Source organism: Chelonia mydas, chromosome 16 (assembly GCF_015237465.2).
Source record: "Chelonia mydas isolate rCheMyd1 chromosome 16, rCheMyd1.pri.v2, whole genome shotgun sequence".
Classification (NCBI taxonomy): domain Eukaryota; kingdom Metazoa; phylum Chordata; order Testudines; family Cheloniidae; genus Chelonia; species Chelonia mydas.
Window position 1 is genome coordinate 1276113 of NC_057857.1, and position 22933 is coordinate 1299045.

General features: G+C 47.5%; 1 protein-coding gene across 2 annotated transcripts in view; it reads left to right on the forward strand.

Moving 5' to 3' along the window:
• NSMF (NMDA receptor synaptonuclear signaling and neuronal migration factor) overlaps positions 1-21556 on the forward strand; it is an 81849-nt gene extending 60293 nt beyond the window's left edge. For both annotated transcript variants that reach the window (XM_037880005.2, XM_007067661.4), the window contains 9 exons: positions 1111-1200; positions 3295-3416; positions 5111-5194; positions 6695-6728; positions 7074-7144; positions 9201-9280; positions 10446-10548; positions 12300-12375; positions 16534-21556. In XM_037880005.2, the coding sequence (XP_037735933.1) occupies positions 1111-1200; positions 3295-3416; positions 5111-5194; positions 6695-6728; positions 7074-7144; positions 9201-9280; positions 10446-10548; positions 12300-12375; positions 16534-16631 (758 nt within the window). In that variant the 3' untranslated portion in view covers positions 16632-21556. The remainder of the gene's footprint in view (positions 1-1110; positions 1201-3294; positions 3417-5110; positions 5195-6694; positions 6729-7073; positions 7145-9200; positions 9281-10445; positions 10549-12299; positions 12376-16533) is intronic.
• Positions 21557-22933: the final 1377 nt, after the last annotated feature.

The following is a 22933-nucleotide window of genomic DNA, read 5'->3' on the forward strand; positions in this document are numbered from 1 at the left end:
AGCAGAGGGGAGCGTTGGACGATGCTTGGGGAAGTGGTGCCCTTTGCAGTCACACTGCCACATTTTTCTCTTGCCTGTGAACCGTTTACTCCCGGCCCACAAGCCCTATCAGCAAGGGCAGCTCACCTCTCAGCCCAGCATGTGTGCGCCACCCCTGCATGGCCTGCTCCAGTTTTCTCCTGGGGGCTTCTCCGGTTGGGGGGGGGCTGTCTTCCCAATATGACCCTTCCCCTCCTTTTGTCCACACTGAGGGCATGTCTAAATGCCGTCCTGGTGAGTAATTGCCGCGTGAGCTGACATACTTGAGCTAGCTTTAACCTGCTCGGTTACCGGAAGAGTGAAGCTACAGCAATATGCACGTTGGCATGGGCTGTATGAGACTGCCTGAGCCCTCCGGGAGATTACCCAGGGTCCAGCTTCGGCCCCTGAACTAGCCAGATTAAAGTAGTCTGAGTGTGTCATGTCAAACTGCAGTCACGCCCCAATAGCAGTCTAGACGCTTCCTTTGACAAGTAGTGTAATAATGAACAGTGTTAGCGCCCTTTGAAATGGATTGGGAACACCTCATCTCAGAGCTGTTGTTTCAGGCTCTCTGCAGATTCAGGCAAACAACATTGGGGATAACACTCAGGTCATGTTTTCAAGAGATATGTTTTAAAAATGAAAGCTGAGGCTGCAGAACAATTGCGAAGCTTATATGTGTCCCTCTACCTCCCAGCTAGTCCTTTACATCTCTCCCAAAGGTGTGCCCCCCACATCTTGGGAAACACCCCAACACATAACAAGGATCTTCTCATACTCTCATAGTGCATGTGCCTGGAGATGTTGGAACTATAATTAATAAATTCAAGTTTGGGCAATAACATTTAGGGGCAGATTACCAAATTCCTCTTCTGTGTCTCACTCACCAGCACTCACTTGTGTGCAGAAATTAACACCTCTGCATGCCATCATCCATAAGCTGGGCACTTGTTTGTCACATGGAAGAACAAATATGCAAGGGTGTTTGTGATCTTTAGCTTTGATGGAACCCTGCTGGGTGTTTTGTTTTGCTGGCAGAGCAGCGGTGGCTTTGGAGTCTGTTAATGTCCTGGTTTCGTTTTATCCTAGCATTTGGTGAGCGGCGAGAGAGAAGCTTCAGCAGGTCTTGGAGTGACCCAACTCCCATCAAAGCTGATTCCTTCCATGACTCTCGAGAAAGTGAGTTCTGAGACCTTTGAGCTTCTTCCCATGGCCAAAGCTGCCAACCAAGGCATGGACTGGAATCTCATAGGAGTGAACTGTCCATCATTCTTGCCCCCTGTGGTTGCTTCCTTTCATTAGAGCGAAGTAGTTAACACTCCGCATATGCACATGTAGCCTTACCTCTGGTGCTCTTTAGTTGCAGAATGAATGCCCAGCAAAGTGTGGCCCATAGACTTGTCAGCACTTCCCGTGTTCCATGAGGGCCAACCACGGCACTGCACTGCCATGTTCACACAAGTCAGCACTCCAGGGGTCAGTCGATCGCAGTGAGGCAGGCTGGGGCACATGCGGGCCCCGCACCTAGTGCCTACCTATCCTAGGCTGGCAGGAACTCGGAGCACAGGAGAGGTGACCCTTGAGATGTGTCTTTGGTTAACAGCTCCGCAGCTGGCAGAGTCTGGATTTAAAGTTTTACAGCAGAGATGGTCTCCTGGAGGGACCTGGGCTCCCATGGCCCTGCAGAGGATTCACATAGGTAACCCTGCCCACACTGTGTAAACGCTCTGCATAGGGGATCAGATGCTTGGGTGCAGATGTCCCCAGGGATCCCCAGTGTCCTCTCCCTGCCTTTATAATGGGGCTGTTGTTTTGTCTCAGCATGTTAGAAATAGTCCAGAATGTGGTGAAACCACTGCAAACCCTTGGATTCCTATAGATTACTGACATATTCCAGGGTGGGGGAGTTATTCTCATGGTCGGGTAGGCCTGGGCCTTCCTGATCTAGGGGTGGATCATATTGTGTAATCGTTAAACTAATAAGCAAGAAACCAACTCTCCAAACCCAGAGGGCATCATGGGAGAGGGTGGGTGGGGAAAGTGCTAGAAGGACCAAGTTCAAAACATGACTTGATTGTTCCCAGGCAATCTGAATTCTACCCCTTCCCCAGCCATCTCTGAGACTAATGGAAAGGGGGCATTTCAGAAGGGGTATGTTCTCCTCTGCACCTGTCACTGACTCTCTGGCTCCCACAGGCCAGCACTGGCAGCTTGGCTCTCTTGCCTGAGTTGGTGGCTTCAGGAACCATTCTTAGCCTTTCGTGTGCGATTATTTGATTTTGATTTTGAAGTATGTTTTCCCCAAGGAGCATCAGACAGCACGAGGCAGTGATTTATGGGAGCAGATCGAGGCCGGCACTGCTGTGCTGCCAAGCCCCAGTCAAGCCCTCACTCCATGGAAGGATGATTCTAGTAGCAGCGCTGGGGTTTCGGGGCACAGCTGCTGGGTGACTTTAGAGGGCTGCACCATTACAGTCTGGTGGGTCCTAAAAGTCCAATGAGTTTCTTTGACCTGCCAAGAAACTCTGAATCCTGGGGTGCCACGTTGCCACAGCCTGCCTGCGACACGCCAGTTCAAACTCCGTGGTTTTGTGAACCGCAGGATTCCAGCTCCGTCTGGGTAGCATGTGGGAGCTGAATCTAGCACTGACTGAGTAACTCCAGAGTGACTGAATGCAGCGCCCAGGGAGCACGGCCCTCAAGCTGCCGCTGAAATAAGGGAGCTCTGGGCATTATTGCTCCTTCTCAGGGTATGGCAGCACCGCGGTCAGGAGTGGGCTTGCAGCATGTGCAGACAGTCCCACACTCGCTTCCATCGAGCTAGCTCGGGCACCTAGAGCAGTGAAGTTGTAGCAGCACGGACGCTAGCATGGGCTCGTTCCCCGAGTCCTTCCCCAGGGTCCCAGACGAGCTGGGCCAGGCTGCGCTGCAGCCCATGCTGTCATGGCTTCCCTGCTATGTTTAGTCCTGCTAGCTAGATTCAGGCCAGCGTGGCTCTGCCTGCGCATGCTGCAGGCAGCCCTCAGTTGCGGCACAGGGAGAGCCTGTCATTATCGGTCAGGTTAAATGGCCCGAGGTCGGGGGTGAAGCACTGAACCCTTTGGAATGGTCCCTGTGGTGACCTGTCACTTTGGGAATGAAGGTTGTAAGTCTGGTGGTGTGTGATACATTGAACAAGTTAGTCACCCTGCCAGGAGGATAGGAGTGGAGAATGCAAGAAGCTCTGTGGCCTGGTGCCTGGTATAATGCTTCTGTCCCACTGTTGTCTGGCAGGCCATGATCTTCAGGACTACTGCTGTGCTCTGGATGATGACTTTGACTTGAACTGGGAAACAGAGAAGGAACTTGAAGCTATGGCGTGTGATGGAGATGACTTTATTCCACCAAAAATAATGGTGAGGGCTGTTCCCACCCCTCACCTTCCCTTGCCCAGGAACCTCGTTCATCTTTTCACAGCTGCTGATTAGGGTATTCATGGAAGAAAGGCAGAACCTCCAGTTCTGCCTCACAGCTCTTCAGATCTCTCTTGGGGCTACTCGGAGGTAAGAGAGGGTGCCATTTGTGATGAGGCATGGAAAGGAAATGACCCAGCTTGGTTCTCACATCCTAGGGGAAGTGTGCAGGGCTGGCAGTTAGAAACACTCTCGCCTCCTCATTTGACTTGTACACTGCAGCTCCACAATGTCCTTTGTGCACTTTAACCTGCTCTTATAGGCTTGGCCCTTCAGCCTTCCCTCCTCTTTACTCCCGTTCTCGCTGGTCTGGTTTAGTGATGTCCTTACGGAGGGTCAAATCCTGACATCCTTCCTTAGCCCCCACTCAGGCAAACAACGGCTGACTGAGCAAAAATGGAGTTCAGAACTCTGGGTTTGACCCCTACTCAAGTGGCTAGTTGGGCAGCAGAACCATTAGGGCACTGCTGATGCTTCATCTGAATGGGCCACTGCTCTGGCATGAATGGGCCACTGCTCTGGCGTGCCATTGGGTTGCCGATACAGAGGACAGTGGTACTAAGTGAGGTTGTCTTTTCCTTGGACTCCTCCATTTTATTCTTTCCCTGGCATCCGCCCACCAAAGCAGATTATTTTCCTAGTCCAAGGGGTGGGGGTGTCAGGGAAAGACATCTCCCCATCGGTTTAACAGGAAGTGGAAATATGGGGCCTGATGCTTTAACTTACTGTCTGGGTCTAGGTAAGGAGGGACTTGAGTTGTGTCAGCAGAGCCATGACAGGGTGTGAAATCTACCGTGAATGCGGCTGGAAGAATGTATCTAATTACAGATGCACTGGTAGCAACAAGCAGAAACTGGCATCTTGTCCTTAGAATTCATGCCCAATTGAGGCCAAAAGAGGCCCCTTGCACATGGTACTTTTGCCATGTTCTTCCACTCTGCTGTTGACTTCTGCAAATGCGCCCACTGAGCTTTGTCCCTGGGCTGATGCTCCAGGCACTCCCTTAGTTAACATTTCACTGGTGAAGCTGACTAGCCTCCCTCAGTGCTGATGATGGCTGGCTTGCTGAGCTGTTCCCTTGCTACAGCCGGGATGCAAAAGGACAGGCCAGGAGTGGAGAGGGCTTCTTAGTATGGCTGATGAAGTGATCAGGCAAAGAGCCCAGGAGCTACAGGAGGCCTAGCAGAGGAATGGCCAGGATATTCCGACTGAGCAGGGATTTCACTTTAGTTACCAGCAGGGGGAGGAATCCCAGCTTTCCCTGGATACCAGTTATAAATTTTGGCTTGAGGGTCTACTTGATACCATGTCAGGAGGGTGCCTTTAAGCCAAGGCCCTTGCTGTAATCACAGCTGTATTGCATAATGTGTTTGGCTGCCTTTGGCCATACCACTGTTTTCTAGCTGGGCCAAGGGTCCCTGCTATTTGCTTTCTGAAGTTCAGAGAGAGAATGGAAATAGCCTCTTTTAGCAGCTTATTTCTGACCTGAAAGAAGAAATATTTGCATCCAGGGGGATTATGGAGACTTCTTATGGAGAAAGGATGCAGACAGCATCGCTCCCGGAGTACAGTGCTTGCCCACAGTCCCTTTGTGTCTCTGCTCATGACCCATTTCTATTTCTCATTTCCCTTCCTAGCTTATTTCTTCCAAGGTCCCCAAAGCTGAGTACATCCCGACGATTATCCGCAGGGATGACCCCTCCATCATCCCCATTCTCTACGTGAGTAGCCTAGCTCTTTGCAGGTTCATTGGGTACTGGAATGCTGGGTTGGCTCACAATTGGAAATGTGTTTAGTGATTGTATCCTAGTCCCTAGGTGGCATCAGAATGCCTCAGAAGAACCATCACACAACTGGGTAAAGCTGGCAAATACCTGATCAAGAGAGGCCCAGAATTTTGGCAGCAGACATATTAGGTCAGGATCCAGGTTCATTGGCAGAGCTCTGTAGGGAGCCCAGGACTGGAATAGTGGGGTGACTGCAGGACAGGATGAAGAGCATCATCAGAAGCATGTGTCTAGGGACCTGGGATGAGAATAACAAGGAGGCGGCGAGCTGGGACTGAGGAACATCGTCCGTGCTGTATGGCACCAGGAGTTGAATAGAGTCAGGGTTGCAGGTTGGGACTGAGGCACATTAGCAGAGCTCTGTGTGTTGGAAGGCTACAAAGTTCTTTGCTGCATTTGACCCATTCCTAGACAATTCAGGAGTCCACGTATCTCTGCAGTGGACCTCTGTCCTGGGCTCACCCAACACATTTCCCTATTCAACACACAAACAATGTGCAGTATTTACTTTTTGAAGTCCATCTACTTCCTGTAACTTACAAATTTTGTGTTTATTGTCACACATGGGTCTTAACATAAGGGCAAAGTTGCATGTGATGTTGACTGAGACCACCAGTTGGTTTAATTGAATCCCAAAGTATGTGCTTACCTAGTGTAGCATTGTTCTGTCGCATGAGGAGATCTCTTTAAACGATGAGTATCTAGCACAGAGGTGGGCAAACTACAGCCTACAGGCCACATCCAACCCACAAGACCATCCTTGCCTGGCCCTTGAGCTCCTGGCTGGGGAGGCTAACCCCTGGCCCCTCCCCTGCGGTCCCCCCTCCCCTGCAGCCTAAGCTCACCCTGCGGACAGCACGGCTGGTTCCGGCTGTGAGCTCCTGCTGCTCTGAGCAGTATGGTAAGGGAGCGGGGGTGGTGGCGGGGGCGGGGGGGGGGAGGGGTTGGATAAGGGGTAGAGGGTCCTGGGGGGCAGTCAGGTGACAGGGATTTGGGGCAGTTGGATGGGGTGGAGGTTCTGGGGGGGCGCAGTCTGGGGACCGGGAACAGGAGGGGTTGGATAGGGTGTGGGAGTCCCGGGAGGGCCTTTCAGGGGGCGGAGGTGTGGTTAGGAGTCGGGGGGGGGCAGTCAGGGGACAGGGGGGTTAGATAGCAGGTGGGGTCCGGGGGGCGGATTGGATCGGGGGGTCCTGGGAGCGGGCAGTTAGGCGACAAGGAGCAGGGGGTTGGATGGGTTGGGGGTTCTGAGGGGGGCAGACGGGGGTGGGAAATGGGAGGGGGAAAATAGGGGGCAGGACTGTTTGGGGGGCACAGCCTTCCCTACCTGGCCCTCCATACAGTTTCGCACCCTGATGTGGCCCTCAGGCCAAAAAGTGTGCCCACCCCTGATCTAGCAGCCCCTAGATTTGAAACACCCTTTCTGTTCGGTTCCAGGATCACGAACATGCCACCTTTGAAGATATTCTAGGTACGTGAGTGTTATTTTCTTTGTCCCCCCCCTTCCCCCCCTCCGAGTTTCACGTGAGCAGTAACTGGTAGCTCTCCAGTGGCTGAGTGCATGGGGGATTTCATTGTAATCCAGTGTTCTGTTCTGTTCTTTGGAAGAAGCCATGGATTCCTGACTCCCAAAGTTCTAAAGTCCGGGGCCTGTTTTGAAATCAGTGGGACTTGTGGGTACTCAGCGCCTCTGAAAGTCAGGCCCATGATGCCTTACAGAATAAACACAAATGAGAGCTAGTGAAAATCTCCGTAGAAGAGCCAGCGTTTCACCTTCTATGTGGCTCACTCATCTTCCCTTCACTGTTTTTTGCAGAGGAAATAGAGAAGAAGCTGAACATTTATCGGAAAGGCTGCAAGATTTGGAAAATGTTGATTTTCTGTCAGGTATGCGAAAGGCATTGAGGCCCTTGGCACTTTGTTAAAAGCCAGTATTTTCTCCAGGGACAAATTAACTCCAGAAAACAATATTCCAAAGCCAGCCTGCAGCAGGCTTTTATTAAAGCAATCGCATCTATTCAATTCCCATTTCTCATTTGTCGACCTTTGAGCATCCTCACCTTACTGTGATGGCAGCAAAGGAAATTTGGCTTAGTGCAGCAAATGCAGGGTTTGGCAGCTTTTCAACAGCTTTCTAGCAAATCCATGCAATCTGACTTCAGAAGGAAGCTCACAGACAAAGGGGCAGGGATTTGGAGCTTGATAGTTATTGATTACTTTCATAAAGCATCCTGCAGCATTAATACAGGAACATAGGAACTTCTATACTGGATGAGGCCAGGGTTCCAGTCCTTGCCAATGGCCAGGACCAGAACTTGCCATGAGCAGTTAGGGAGTAATTTGCCCAAAGAGAGGTTTCTGCTGAGTCTCTTCATGCCCTGGAGCAGGAATGTGGCAATCCAACCAAACTTTTGAGATTTTTGTTTTTAATTCTTGCTGACATAACTGTGGGTTTTCTCACTATCCATATAAATGTCCAATCATCGTGTCTTCTACAATTAGAGTAATGATGGTTTTCCATGCCTCCTTGACTCTGTTTGCCCATTATTTCCCAACCCCACACCATCAGAGAACCTTAAAGTAGCAATACCAGTCAAAAAGAAAAGGAGGACTTGTGGCACCTTAGAGACTAACAAATGTATTTGAGCATAAGCTTTCGTGAGCTACAGCTCACTTCATCGGATGCATTCAGTGGAAAATACAGTAGGGGGATTTTATATACACAGAGAACATGAAACAATGGGTGTTACCATACACACCGTAAGGAGAGTGATCAGGTAAGGTGAGCTATTACCAGCAGGAGAGAAAAAAAATCTTTTGTAGTGATAATCAAGGTGGGCCGTTTCCAGCAGTTGACAAGAATGTGTGTGGAACAGTAGGGGGAAAAATAAACATGGGGAAATAGTTTTACTTTGTGTAATGACCCATCCACTCCCAGTCTTTATTCAAGCCTAAGTTAATTGTATCACTCCACATGCATAGCAAAGAGGGAATATTCTAAGCTAAAAGTTTGTGGACAACCTAAAAGCTGAAAATGATTCAGCAACTCCTAATGTAACAGCCGTGCTCCCGAAACCCAGTGGTGGTTCTCACATGAGACAGCAGCTGAAAACGGGACCAAGTTCACGCCAAATTCAGGGCAGGATTCTGTGCAGCTGTGCTGCAGGTGCACAGTGGGGAAGCAGTGGCCATAAGGAGTCTTCCCCATTGCATGTGGCCGTGGAAGAGCTGGGCACAGCTGTAGCCCCAGCACTGTCGGGAGCACAAGGATGGCTCTCTAATGGCTCCCCTAGGGATGTCTGGTGCTCCAGAGGGGAGGGGTGTAATGTAGGCTGAGCAAGGGCTCCATTCCCAGCTGACTGGCCATCTACAGGGAGAGATCTGGGGGTCCCTTGCTGAGGCAGACTGCCTCCAATGCTGCTCCTGGTGGGGGATGGGCAGACTGTGCCAAATCCTGAAGCCTTGGCTGAGTTTTCACTCAGCTGTTACTCACGAAAATGTCCATTGAAGTCAATAGGAGTTTTTCCTGAGTAACGACAGAGTGAAAACTTATTTATGACATGGATACAGGTGTCCTTTGAATTCCTCATCACCATATGGTGAGAATGCTGCACATCTGTGAGCCACACAGCTGGCCCTGACCACTATATTTGCCAATCGGTTAACCAACATCTCTGAGGCCAAGATCCCACCTAAGGTGAGAAGTGGAGGCCAGGGCTGTTTATCCATCTGCCTGGAGCAAAGTAAACCTGCTTTATGACTTTAATGTCACTCACAGACTGGAGAGTGTCTGCTCTGCCCCCTCCAGTGCTTCTCAAACAGTCCCGCAGAAGCTTAGTCACTAGAGATGGAAAAAGCCAGTCCATTTCTCTGAGGCCAGGGCAGCTACCATCTCTCTCTCTTCTCCATGGTGTGCTACTGTCTCTCTCTCTTCTTCATGCAGGGAGGTCCTGGCCACTTATATTTGTTGAAGAATAAAGTTGCCACCTTTGCCAAAGTGGAGAAGGAGGAAGATATGATCCTGTGAGTCGCTTTATTTCCCAACCCTGGGTGCCCTTTCTCTGGTCTATTTAATGTAGATGGAGGTGGGTAGGCTAAAGTTTTATTAATAGATTCATTGTGATAATCTAGTCTGACCTCCTGTGTAATATGGGCCAGAAAACTGCCCTGCATTAATTCCTGTTTGAACTAGAGCAGAGCTTTTAGAAAAACATCCCAGCTTGAATTAAATATTGCCAGTGGTGGAGATCAACCATGACCCTTGGGACATTGTTTCAATGGCTAATTCTCCTCACTACTGTAATGTACACCTCAGCTCCAGTCTGGATTTGTCTGGCTTCCGCTTCCACCCATTGGATCTTGTTACACCTTCGTCTGCTAGACTGAAGAGTCCATTATCAAATATTACTTCCCCACGTAGCTAGCTAGGCTGTGACCACGTCAGCCCTTAATCTTCTCTTTGTTAAGCAGGCTAGCTTGAGCTCCTCGAGTCTCTCACTTTGTCTACTGGCATTGTCTGTCTGGGCCTTTACTCACTACAACTGCTTTCTGCTGCTTTATTGCCCTCAGCATGAACCAATGCTACATTGTCTTTTTAAACATGTTAACGCTGGTAATATCATGCAGCACAATTGTCAGGAATGGGAGAAGGGGAGAAAAGAGGAAATCGGAAGGGAAAAGATAAAAGAAAAGCAAATCTAAAAACCCTGGGAACTATGAAGATGTAAAATGTAAAAGGTTTGGGACCAGCATTGAGGGGAGAGGAGTCCAGCTGTGCTGCCCTGCTTGGCAGAGGCAGAGATGAGGGTGAGAGTTCAAAGAATTATTCTATGGGGGGAAATTCCAATATTTGCAGCAAGTATTATTCACAACAATCAACTGATCAAGCTCTGCTTTGGGAGCTCACCACTGTGCCATCCCAGTAGAGCATCAGCAACCCACCACATGTGAGTGCAGGTGCCCTATGCTGCTGCAGGCAGGTTCAACCCACCTTACAGGCATGGAACAGGTGAGGCAGGGGGGATTTCCATGGGAAATCTTGTAAATGAGCTCAGGGAGAGAGGCTTGTGACCTCCCCAGGGTGGTCCCACTTTGGTCTCCCTGGACAGCATGTGTCCACTGCCAGGGTGCCTGACTGCAGAGGGGGTGGATTTTAAATGGTAATTTTGTTTTCTCCTATTACTTCCAGCTTCTGGAAGCGGCTGAGCCGATTGATGAGCAAAATCAACCCTGAGCCAAATGTCATTCACATCATGGGCTGCTATGTTCTGGGAAACCCCAATGGGGAGAAGGTAAGCGGCCCTGGGCCATGGCCAGAAGCTCTCTGTGGGCAGGGCAGCTGATGTGTCACAGAGTTGGGAGATTTGATTAAAGGGCTTTCCTCTCTAATATCGAGGGGCATGTTGTCCTTTCCCCAGCCCTTCTTCTCTAAGGATTTGCCTTCTTTGCAGACATGTGCTGTACATCCCACCTCCGGGAGAGAGCAGCTCAGCTGGTGTGTGCCTTTGAAAGGATGAGCCACCCTGTGGGCCATATAGTAGATAGGCAGGAAGGAGTACTAGAGGTGGAAATAGGCAGGAAGGGACTGTTCAGTTTGGCCTGTGAGAGCCTTTCAGGAAAAGTGAAGAATGGGAACACAAGCCCCTTCCCTGAAGCCTTAGACAAAGATCAGAGAATCATAGAAATGTTGGGCTGGAAGGGATCTCGAGACCTCATCACTTCCAGCCCCTGTGCTGAGGCAGGACCAAATAAACCTAGCCCATCCCTGACAGGTGTCTGTCCAATGTGTTCTTAAAAACCTCTAGTGACAGGGATTCCACAACCTCCCTGGGAAGCCTATTCCAGTGCTTAACCATCCTTCTAGATAGAATGTTTCCCTAATAACTAACCTTGCTGAAATCTCCCTTGCTGCAGATTAGGCCCATTACTTCTTATCCTACCTTTAGTGGATGTGGAAAATAATTCATCATTTTCCTCTTTGTAACAACCCTTCACATGTGTGAAGACGGTTGTCAGGTCCCCGCTCAGTCTTCTTTTCTCAAGACTAAACATGCCCATAGGGTAGGTGCCCCGAACTGGACACAGCTCTCCAGCGGAGACCTCACCCATGCTGAGTGGGACAGTCGCCTCCCATGGCTTACATACAACACGCCTGCTAATGCACCCAGCGTGATATTAGCCTTTTTCACAACTGCATCACACTGGTGGCTCAGACTCCATTTGTGATCCACTATAACCCACACATCCTTCTCAGCAGTGCTACTGTCTAGTGAGTTTTCCCACCTTCTGTCCCTACCAATAACCAAAAGGGCTGATGGAGTTAACCTGGGATCTTCAGAGGGAGCTAGGGTCAACGTGAGCTGGGCATCTAACTCCCTTAGGTGTCTTTGAAAATCACAGCCGTATTCAGCTGCCCCTTATAGGCAGGATTCTTCCAGTGGTTGTGTGCGTGGGCTCCTATTGTCCAGCACAGGAGCTGTGAGCCGCTGGGGCATGGGTGGAGCAGGACCCTGCCTAGTGGTTGTGGTGGCAGTTCAGCATATTAGTGAGCACAGATCCAGGAGTCCCCTACCAGTCAGAGGGTAACACTGGAGTCAGGGTCAAGAAGCCAAGCCAAAGGTTAGGGCAAGGAGGCAAGGCACAGACTGGAGTGGGGAGGAGTCAGGTTGGAAGCAGGGACTGGAGCGAGGGCTAGAGAAGGAAGTGGAAGCCAGCACAGCTGCAGCATGGCATGCTTTAAGCAGCCACTGTGCTGCGGCCACTGCAAGGCTCAGGTAGCTGGCTGCTGGCTGCCCGCCGGATCAGGAAGCATGGCCATTTGGCAAAGACTGGCTGAGCTTGCTGGGTTGCCTAGCGACCAGGCTGGGAGCCAGCTGTTCTCCTGACAGGGGCTGACCCAAAGGTTTGAGTCTGACTATTCTGAAGAGTGCTGAGTTCTCTCCTTTTCCAATGCCCTGTGCCTGCCCATCCGTTGTTTAATTTGAAGCACCTGGAGTTCCTCTTTTGATTCAGCTACTAACTTTTAAATCTCATCTCATTTCAGCTATTTCAGAATCTGAAAAACCTAATGACTCCTTATAGGGTTGTCTTTGAGTCGCCACTGGAACTTTCAGCTCAAGGTAATTTCTTCTGCTGTAAACGTGAGTGTGCACTCCTCCAACATCACTGCCTCCTCCATGGGCCCCTTTCACAAAGGAGCACTCTTCAGCTTCCGGAAGCCCTGCCCCAAAAAGCCAAGTCACTGAAACCTTCTCCTGTTTGTAATGACCTTATCATTGATTGTATGGTGGATTCCTCCTGGTCTGGCTTTTCCCCTTTCACATTTCCTCCCCTTTTTGCCTTTCAGTTGCACCCTTCGTTGTGTTTGTAGCTGGACAGTGCTCTCCAGAGCTAATGCAGATCAACAAAAAGGGCCGAGCTAATAATTGATGTTTTGGTTTGATGGCAGTTCCAAACAATTGAAAAAAAATTCAGTTCGTGTTGAATCGAATCTGTAAATTTCCAAATTTTTGGTGACTCAAAAGAAGTCCATTTCAGGTCTGTGCCAAAGCAGGGACTTGAACCTTGAGCTCCTACAGGAGGTGAGTGCCCTAGCCACTGGGCTTAAGGGGTGGGAAAGTAGCACCTCTTCCTCTGGCTATTTTGTGACTGACTGAAGCTTTGTGTCAAATTTGCAAATAGTTTCAAGTCAACAGAAACTGCATTTTTTTGTCAAATAAACTTTTCTTTCAAAAAATGTTGCCCAGTTCTACGTGGAACTAATACTGACCCTTCTGGGTAGAGGTAGGTTAGGAGATTCGGTAAGTTACCAGAGCACGCTGAGGTCAATAGGAGAGAAGCACATGCACATCTGGGAGTAGAATCTTTTCCTTAATGATGCATGTGAGTATTTCTCCTCCAGAGGATGCTAAACAACAACACTAGTTCTGAACAGACTGCCCATGCTAACAGGAGAGCTGAGTGGAAACCATCTTTTTATAGTCTCTTCTTATCCGTAGTCTGAGAGACTTTAGAGGCTGTAGACACATTTTCTTTCCTTGTATGGTTGATATCTGGTTTGTGGCTTCTAGCCACCTGCTCTGTTTGGTAGATTTTCACAGTTTAAACAGTCACAGATACAAGGGATGCATTGTTGGCCTTGCTGAAGTTATCCACTGTGGTTTGCCATTGCCAGAATCATAGTGATTAAGACCAGAAGGGACCATCAAATCTTCTAATCTGACCTCCTGGATATCCCAGGCCATTGACACCTCCCAGCACCCGCACACTCAACCCATCGACCAAAGTGAGACCAAATATTACAGCCCTCAGGAGACTAGACTTCTGTGCCACAGGCAGAGAATAGCAGGGACTGAGGTGCACCAGTGCTTGAGGTCCCTGCAATAGCAGGGAACTGATTAAGTGAGATCTACCCAGATAATCATGGCAATGGCAGGGAACTGATTAAGTGAGATCTACCCAGATAATCATGGCAAGTGACCCGCACCAACATGCTGCAGAGGAAGGCAAAGAAAACCCCAAGGTCACTGACAATCTGACCTGGGGGAAAATTCCTTCCCAACCCCACATATGGCAATCAGTTAGACCCTGAGTATGTAAGCAAGAACCACCCAAGCACCTGAAAGAGAGAATGTTTGATGTCATCTCAGAGCCCTGGCGCTCCCTGTCCAGTGTCCTATCTCCAGATGTCGCCATCCCAGATACTTCGCGGAAGAAGGTTTAAAATAAATCCGAATGCACTGAGGGTGGAAAAAATCCCTTCCTGACCCCTGCCGGTGGCTGGCTGAAAACCAGAAGTGAGTCCCAGGGCTGCTGAGCCCTACCCCCCCCATCGCAAGCAACCACATCATACAATTTCACTCATAAATTTTGTCCATCTCTTTCTTAAAACTAATTAAGTTCTTTGCCCCCACAACTACTATTGGGCATCAGTTCCAGAACCACCTCCCTCTGATGGTTAGAAACCATCTTCTAATTTGCAGACTGAATTTGTTCATGGCCAGTTTATATCCATTTGTTCTAATGCCAATACTGTCCTTTAGTTTAAATAGCTCTTCATCCTCCCTAGTATTTACCCCCCTAATGTATTTAGAGAGAGCAATCATATGCCCCTTGGCCTTCCTTTTGCTAGACTGAACAAGCCAAGCTCTTCCAGTCTCCTCTCATAAAATAGGCCCTCCATTCCCCTGATCATAGTAGTTCTTCTCTGCACCTGTTCCAGTTCACATTCATCTTTCTTGAACTTGGGTGACCAGAATTGTACAGAGTATTCCAAACAAAGTCTTACCAGTGCCTTGTACACTGGCATTAATACTTTTCTATCTCTACTGGGTATGCCTCACCTGATACATCCAAAGATTGCATTTGCCTTTTGTCCAGCTGCATGACATTGGTGGCTCATAGTAGTCTTGCGATTGACCCAACACCCAGCTCTCTCTCCTCCTCTTGTAGCAGAAATTCTTATTAGACCCTAAGTGCATGACCTTGCAATGTGTACTATTGAATTTCATCCCATTAATGCCACTCCAGTCTTCAAGGTCATCCAGATCTTCCTGTATAAAAATCCTCCTCTGTATTGACAACGCCTCCCAATCTTCAGCAAATTTTATTAGCACACTCCTACTCTTTGTGCCATGGTCATTAATAAAAATATTGAATAAGATTGGTCCAAAGACTGATCCTTGAGGAACTCTAGCATTAACCACCCTCCAGTCGGATACTTCATCTTTCAGCGTACCCTGTTGCCTTCTCTCCTTTAGCCAGTTCCTTATCCACCTTACAATTTTTGTAATGATCCCCATCTTCCCTAATGTAACTAATAGTTTACCATGTAGTACTGTGTCCACGTGTTTTAGATCTATTTATTTGTATTACTGCAGCCCGTAGGAATCTAGGCACTGTACAAATACAGAACAAAAAGACAGTCCAGTTCCTGCCTCAAATAGCTTACAATCTGCAAGAAGCTGAGCACCCTAACTCTGTTTGACATTAACAAGATCATCCTCAGCTCCCACTGACTTGAGGGTCCTCAGCATTTTGCCAGAGGCACTGTGCACCTCGTAGGAGGGGCCCTGCATTTTCAAAGTGCATGCCTAAGATCCACAACAAAACCATGCAGTGGCACATGGCCTTGTGCAAAGAGTTAATTATATCAATTCAGTAGAAAAGATTGTGTCTTCTGCACACAATACATGTTGTTGTACATAGTGCCCAGCAGAGCAGTTCTTGGCTCTGCAGGAGAGCGGGGCTCGAGAATGCATTGCAATTTTTTCGTCTCGATAAATCTAGGACACACAATGTAACCACTTTAATCCCTGGCTACCTGTCATGCAGACATGTCATACTGATCTTAATCAGCTGTAAAAGAGAAAAGTCCCTCCCTCTGTTTTGCTTTTTAGAATCTAGGATTGTTTGTTTTTCTTATGCTTTGTGGGGATTTGGGTTTTGTGAAGCTAAACTGGCCACCTCCCTTGCATGGTTTCTGTAAAGTGACTGTCCTAGGGAAATACTTCAGTCAACCAGGTGCAAAAAGGATTCACACCAGTAGTGAAACCACCCAAGTCCACATTTCCCCCCAAAGTGTTCGGCTGAACTTTTCACTATGGCAAAAGGCAGATCTGGGTAGCTAAAGTGAATTTTTGCCTTACCAAACTTGCTGCAGCCATGGAGATTGGAGATCTCATAAGCATGAAGGAGAGGGGCCTCTGTTACTGCCTGACAGGTTTGACTGTACCTTCTTTTGGTTCATAACTTTCCAGTAGGTCAGTGTTGAGTTCCCTGCTGTCATTCTAGCTAGTGTCTCCTAGAGCTGGAGTTACAGAGCTGGAGTGAGTTGTACTGTGACTCTCAGCAGACACTGATGGTCACCTTTGCTGGCAGTCTGTACAGAGAGGCCAAGAACAGAATGGGACATGGAAACAGAGCTGTGTCTCACCTTCTGGGTGCGGGTGGGTACACACTGGCAGGCTGTTAGGAGGGGAGTCCACCTTGCTGTTGTCTGGGCTCTCCAATGTTGAGTATGAATAATATGATCACCCATTTTTGGGGTTGTCAAGGCAACACCTTTTATGGGCAGTTTCAGATTGGGCAAATCATGCCATGAGTGAGTGATAGCTGTCAGCGGTGTCCCTACATGAGACTCTCAGACAGACTCTTCTGTGCACATCCATGAAACAGTGAGAATTGATCTTTTTTGGCTGCTGCAGGCTGCTTGGTCTCTGCTTCACCCAGTGTATCACTGGGGTAACCTCTGTGCTTTGTTTTGGTTCTCATCCTAGGGAAGCAAATGATTGAAACTTACTTTGACTTCCGCCTTTACCGCCTCTGGAAGACTCGCCAGCATTCCAAACTGTTGGATTACGATGACATTTTATGAGCTGGAGAAGCCATCGCACGAGGAGGGCGATCACCAGTGTCTCACAAGTCATGCTTGTGGCAGAGACTTTTTTCATTGGCACGGGGAGCCCTGCAGGAGGCAGCAGTGCCGAAGAGATGGAAGAAAGGGCTGTCAGGACAAAAGGCTTTTGGGTAAAGACAGAGACTTGAAGGGGAATGATGTGACTCCACAGACACTGCCCGCAGAGCCTTTGTCTCTCAGAGGGAGCTGTGTCAAATGGGAAATTTCCTTGCAGGACTGAGCTGTTTCAGGTCATGATGGGCCAGAATCAATTCCCGGTCCTTTTAAAGACATTTAAAGCTCAGGTTTTCTTATAAAAAATTTAAATAAATAATCCTTGCACTATAGTAAAGCAGTGACTTGAAGCCCAGAGCAGGAAGGGCATTGTACTGACGGGTGCACCCCAGCGGCTCTCTTTGCTGTGCTAGGGATGTTGGAAGGCAAGGAACGCCATACTTAATCCTGCAAGCTTTGACAGGCAAGGTTCAGCAACCTAATGTCAATACACATTGAAGTACAGAATTAAAGTTTAACGTATTTTGGTTTAATAGAAAATAAGTGCAATTTTTATACACAGAGGGGAAAACCCTCCCAATATTTAATTAGTTACAAATAACACATCAATAATCAATAGATGAGGTATTTTTTAGTCTGCTTGAAAATATATTCGAAATCGTAATATATCTTCTGTAGACATATTTAATCACCAGCAATATGATTTTAATGTTACTTAGCAGACCCTGCATGTCTGCTGCATTGATCAATCCTGTTTGGTTTTAGTTTTATTTTTAATTTCAGAGTAGTTGTGTTACACTAATTGTATGTGCTCTTATGAATGTATGTTGCCCCTCCAATTAGACACAACTTTGTTACTTTTTCTCTGCTACTTGCAAAACTGTATGGTTTTAGTTTTGCTGTAAGTTTAGGTTAGAAATACAGTACATGACTGAGTGGAATCTTCATCAGTTTCATTAAGATATAACAATGAAGTAGAAATTAATAGCTATGGTAATTGTTCACTCAGTATATTGTTACATTTTAGAAAGATGAGCTCTTCTTGCAGACTGCAGGATGGAATAGAAGATTATTTGAGAATGAGAAATCCTCCGAGGGGGTTTAGGTGTTTGAATTAATAGAATGAAATGTTTCTTGAAGTATGTAGCACTGGTGAGTAGCATTTTGAATCTTTCCCACATTCACCTAGCTGCCAGTTGTTGACTTGCAAACCACAGTTTTCTCCAGCAATCTATTGAGCCATTTGTAGTTCTCAGCTTTCCCCTCCAAATCATTTTTGTCTGAGACACACAGCTTATATAGCTCTCATCTGTGAGTAACTATGGTTTTCAAATCTGGATTTGTGCTGAATATCTTTAAGGATATACTGTGGAATTTATTGACTTTTTTTTTTAGTCTTCTAGTCTCCTGAATGTCTAGGGGCTAAATATTACTGTAGTCTGCACAGGTCACCCTGGCCATTTGGGGCAATTATATCCTTTCTCTTTCAGAGAGGTAAAATATACAGGAGAATAACCATAGAGGGTTAGCTTGGGCTCCTGATATGTTCTTTTGTAAAAGTACCTGGCTGTGCAGTGCAGAAAAAAAAATGTATAAACCTTTTGAGTCGTAAAAAAAAAAGAACATTAATTCTGATCTGTGGAAAATCCCCTTTCTCTTTCTTGCCCCATGTGTTGTTTTAATACCGGGGAGCAGGCCACTGGCTAAAACTGCTGACCCATGTACATTAATGACCTTTATGTCAAATCTTTATGAAATAATCCACGTACAGTAAGTAGTGGGGGAGAGGGAGACAGTTTCCGATCATTAGAAATCACCATGACGAACCAAATAGTTCATCAATATCTGCTTGCGAATGACATGGCCCCAGTGCAGCCAGCTGTCGAGAAAGGTGAGCACATTGCTCTGCCTCTCCAGGCGGCCACCAGGATGCTCTGATGGATGCTGGTCATTGGGGGCGCAATTCTTCTTCTAGTTGATTTATGCTCAGATTTGCAGACTGAAAGGGTTCTTGGCATCACCATAAGTGGTTTTGGAAGAAAATGTCATAGCAGATTTGTTTAAAGCTATATGTCACTGAACTAACATTTGGCATGTTAATATCTCTCTGCTCCTCAGGAGGAGGTGGGAGTTGGATATTCTGTGACAGCCTAGAAATGAAATGACAGTGACAACATTAAGATGTTGACGCAAAAACACATCCATATTTGACTCTGTCACTTTCCAGTTTGCTTGCGTGATTTGGGTTGTTGCTTACAATGTTAAGTGAAGAATGATAAAATGCTCTCTCGTCTCAAGTAAAGCCCCACTTCAGTGAATGTGGTAGCATAAATGTAGCATTGTGGAAACTATTGAAAATACTATGTGACTCTGAAAGGGCCTTTAATATATACACTTTGATCATTTATCTGTATAACTATTGTATATCTATTATGATTGAGCACTTCTAGAACTAGAGTTGCAGTAGAAAGGTAGATTGTACAGTTGCATAACCTATCCTATATGGAGATGTAAGTTTGAATGAATGTTTCAGACTGATTTACTGGTTCAATTGACTGTATAGTATAGTATAGTATATTGAAAATAATGAATGCATTTCTCTCGTTTCCAAAGATCTATCCCATGTAGTTTTATGGCATTATGACATGAGCAGATTCTTGTATTTGCAGTGATCATTTGACTAAAGGGATGAAAAAATGTTCTAAAAGCTATAATTGGGAGGACACTATGGGGATTTTATACCTCCTGCCTATCAACCATTTAAAGTCTTTTGTGCTAATATCACTTTGGAAGTTAATTTTGAAAGGAAGAAATTGTGTTTTCATCCACTCCTAGCTGGCTAAGAACATAAGAAAGGCCATACTGGGTCAGACCAAAGGTCCATCCAGCCCAGTGTCCTGTCTGCCGACAGTGGCCAATGCCAGGTGCCCCTGAGGGAGTGAACCGAACAGATAATGATCTAGTGATCTCTCTCCTGCCATCTATCTCCACCCTCTGGCAAACAGAGACTAGGGACACCATTCCTTACCAATCCTGGCTAATAGCCATTAATGGACTTAACCTCCATGAATTTATCCAGTTCTCTTTTAAACCCTGTTAAAGTCCTAGCCTTCAGACTTCAGACTGGCTGATCCTTTAGAATGACTGGTGGAACAGGAAGGAGTCAGCAGGAAATAGGATGCAGAAAAACTTTGTCGCTATTTAGGCCTTAGAGGAAAACATAGATAATGTGACATCTTCCATTGGAATCAACATGTCAGCAGTTGCACACAATGGGGCCTGCATTCACCAGTCAGTATATCGTATGCACACAAGGCGAAATCCACCCTATGCAGGGGGCCAGCTTCAGTTCTGTGCACCACTTCAAGCCCACCTAAGCTCTATGGAATGGGCTTTGGGTAGTGCATAGGCCATGTATTGGCATGCTCTGTTGTGTACCCATTGCAGCACGATGAGATACCAGAGGTATGTTTACTGACTTATGTGCACATCCTAAAGTGTGTCATTGCACCTATAAAATGGTTCTTTTCAGTTTACATTTTTTTTAGCTATAAATCTGTATTAAGCCATGCACTCTGTTCCCCAAATCGGTCCCCTTTCTAACAGTACTCTTATTTATAATTGCTATTTGAAACTTTTCGTGGAGCCCACTTCTAATAAATATAGTTGTAGTGCAACTCTGTTTATAGTGGACTCAGGGGAAAGTCCCTAATTGCTTAGCTACTTTTCATTTGGCTGTCGGCCCTTAAGAGCTCTGTGTGCAGCAAGCTTTTCGTGAAGATTTCCCACCGAAGGGAGTGTGCTAGTAGAGACCCAATCACAGGGATTTTAACACCTGTTTTGTCTAGACCTGCTGTGATCAGGGGCTGGATGAAACAGTGGTAAAATGCCAGCATCCAGGTTATTCTGGTCCTTGTTCTGTGGAAGTGCACCTGGGCTAGTGCAGTGGTTGGACATTTTAACAAAGATCGCACACCGGCGTGTGGTAGACACAGTTTATTGAGAAACATCACTCCACTCTAGTGAGTGTGTGTGCATCCAGCAGTTATCAGTTCCCATGTAAATGTTCAGTACAGCTTTCTAATGGGATTGTCATCTCCCCCTCCTCCTCTGCTCTGGCTGAGCAGGAGAAAAGTTTGTTGGGCCCTGGATGGAGAAGTAGGGAGGAGTCTTGTAGAAGCTGCTTCCAAGAGAAAACTAGGGCTTTGTCGACACTAACGCTTTTGTCAGTCAAACTTTTGTCAGTCAGAGGTGTGAACCCCCCTTCCCTCCCCGTCCGGTATCAGTTTCACCAACAGAAGTGCCAGTGTGGACAGTGCTCTGTTGGCAGGAGACGCTCTCCCGCTGGCGTAGCTACTGCTGCTCGTTGGGGCGGTGTAATGATCCTGGCGGGAGAGCGGCTCCATGGGAAGCCTTACGGGGCACCGCTGCAGCGGTACAGTCTGTAGTGTAGACAAAGCCCAAGATATGGGTTTCCATAGAAAGCCACCCCACTTCCACTGCAGCTACCAGCCCCCACTCATGGGGCGGGGAGGGGGGTTGGCAGGCAGGCCCTCTCTCATTACAGTGCAACTCCACTTACAGTGACGCTTGTGTGTGGGAAACCGACCAACTACCCGCCCTGCTGCCACATGAGGGTTCCCCTGCGCATGAACAGGAGAGCCCACCGAACTCTCCTCTCCCCCACCCCTACCCAGGGACCTCAGGAGTAGTTTGAGCCACATCCCCTGCAGTCTGCACTCAGCCCAGCTTTGCCTCCAAGGGCTGCTGCTTCCCTGGGCGAGACTCCAGGAACGAGTGAATTCTTCTGGCTCAGCTCAGCCTGGGTCTCCCCTCTTGCTTGTTTGGGGCTTGTCTGAACCCAGTTCTGCCTCCTGTGATGCTCCTTGGGAGAGATGGTGTGTACACTATATGTGTGTTTTTGTAGACAGGCCGCCTCTTTCCAATTGTGTGTGAGAGACGCATGTTCCCATTTGTTCCCATCTGCTCTGCTCCATGCAGCAGAATGCAAGGGTTCTCTTAGTGCCTCCTTGGCCTCTCCAGCGTAACTGTCCAGTCACCGAATGGCAATGTGTCTCCAGAAAAGGCAAACACGAAGACACATCCACAAACTCCTCTTCTTAACTCAGCCTAACTAACCACGCACCACCATAGCAAGGCCCGTCTTGGCCTGAACACTTCTTTGGGATTCACTGTTTGGGCGTCCAGTACAAGGTGGCTTGTTGCACAATAATGAACCCTTCTAGGTCACTATAACAGGAATGGCATTGGCAGGAGTTGTCAGAACCATGCATCAGAGATTTTAGAGGAAGTCCCTTCCCTTCCCGGATCACAAATCTGTTTGTTTTGAGGATGCTGGGTGAAATCCTATCTAAATGACTCCCTTCCCCCTCATCCCCATTTGAGTTCAGGTGAGTTGCACAGGTGTAAATGGGAGCACCTTCTGGCCTAGTGTTGGCTGGTGTCTATTTTGAATTTGTTTCCCATCAGTTAAACAAAAATTACAGGAGGCAAAGATCACTGAAAACAAAGTTTGGCACTAAACTAGAGTAGCACATGCACATGTGATCCCAGAAATGGTCTATTCATCTTGTCCCTGCCTTGCCTCTTAAAATAACTGTTCAACTCTATGAGCATTCATGATCAGAATCAGAAAGTCCCTCATTCAAACCCTGCTGGCTGGACTTGTTACAGGAGGCCTGGACTGATGCAGCAAACATCCGCTGAAGCCGAGGTTTGTTGCAGCCCCAAAGCAGTAAACCAGGGAGTTCACCCACTGGGAGACAGGCAGCCAGGGGCCTACAGCCTTAGATTCGGGGGGCTGAATGAGACTCCATTGTCTAGTACGAATTTTCCTCCAGCTGTTCTGTTGGATGAGGAAGTGCAAGCCAACGGCAATCAGAAACCAGTGCACCCACAGCTATGGGTCAGTCTGACTGCTGATAGCTTTGTCTAGCTCCTGGGAGTTTAATGCATACATGTGAGACTTAGAGATGATGGGCCTGATTTTGAACTCAGTTACACCACTGTAAACCTGCTGTGAAACCAGTGATGATAAGTTGTGTGAGATCGGAGTCAGGGCCCTGGGTATAAAAGCTAGAGTGCAATCTCTTACCTGTGCTGGAGAGACACAACTGGAAGTTTTGATTCAGACATATGATACATGGGAGAGAATTTGTGAAATAGTGAATTTAGAGGTGAAAATAATGGATATTACGTTCTAAGAACCCATGTGAAGGAAAATTACATTGCATTTTCCTTAAATA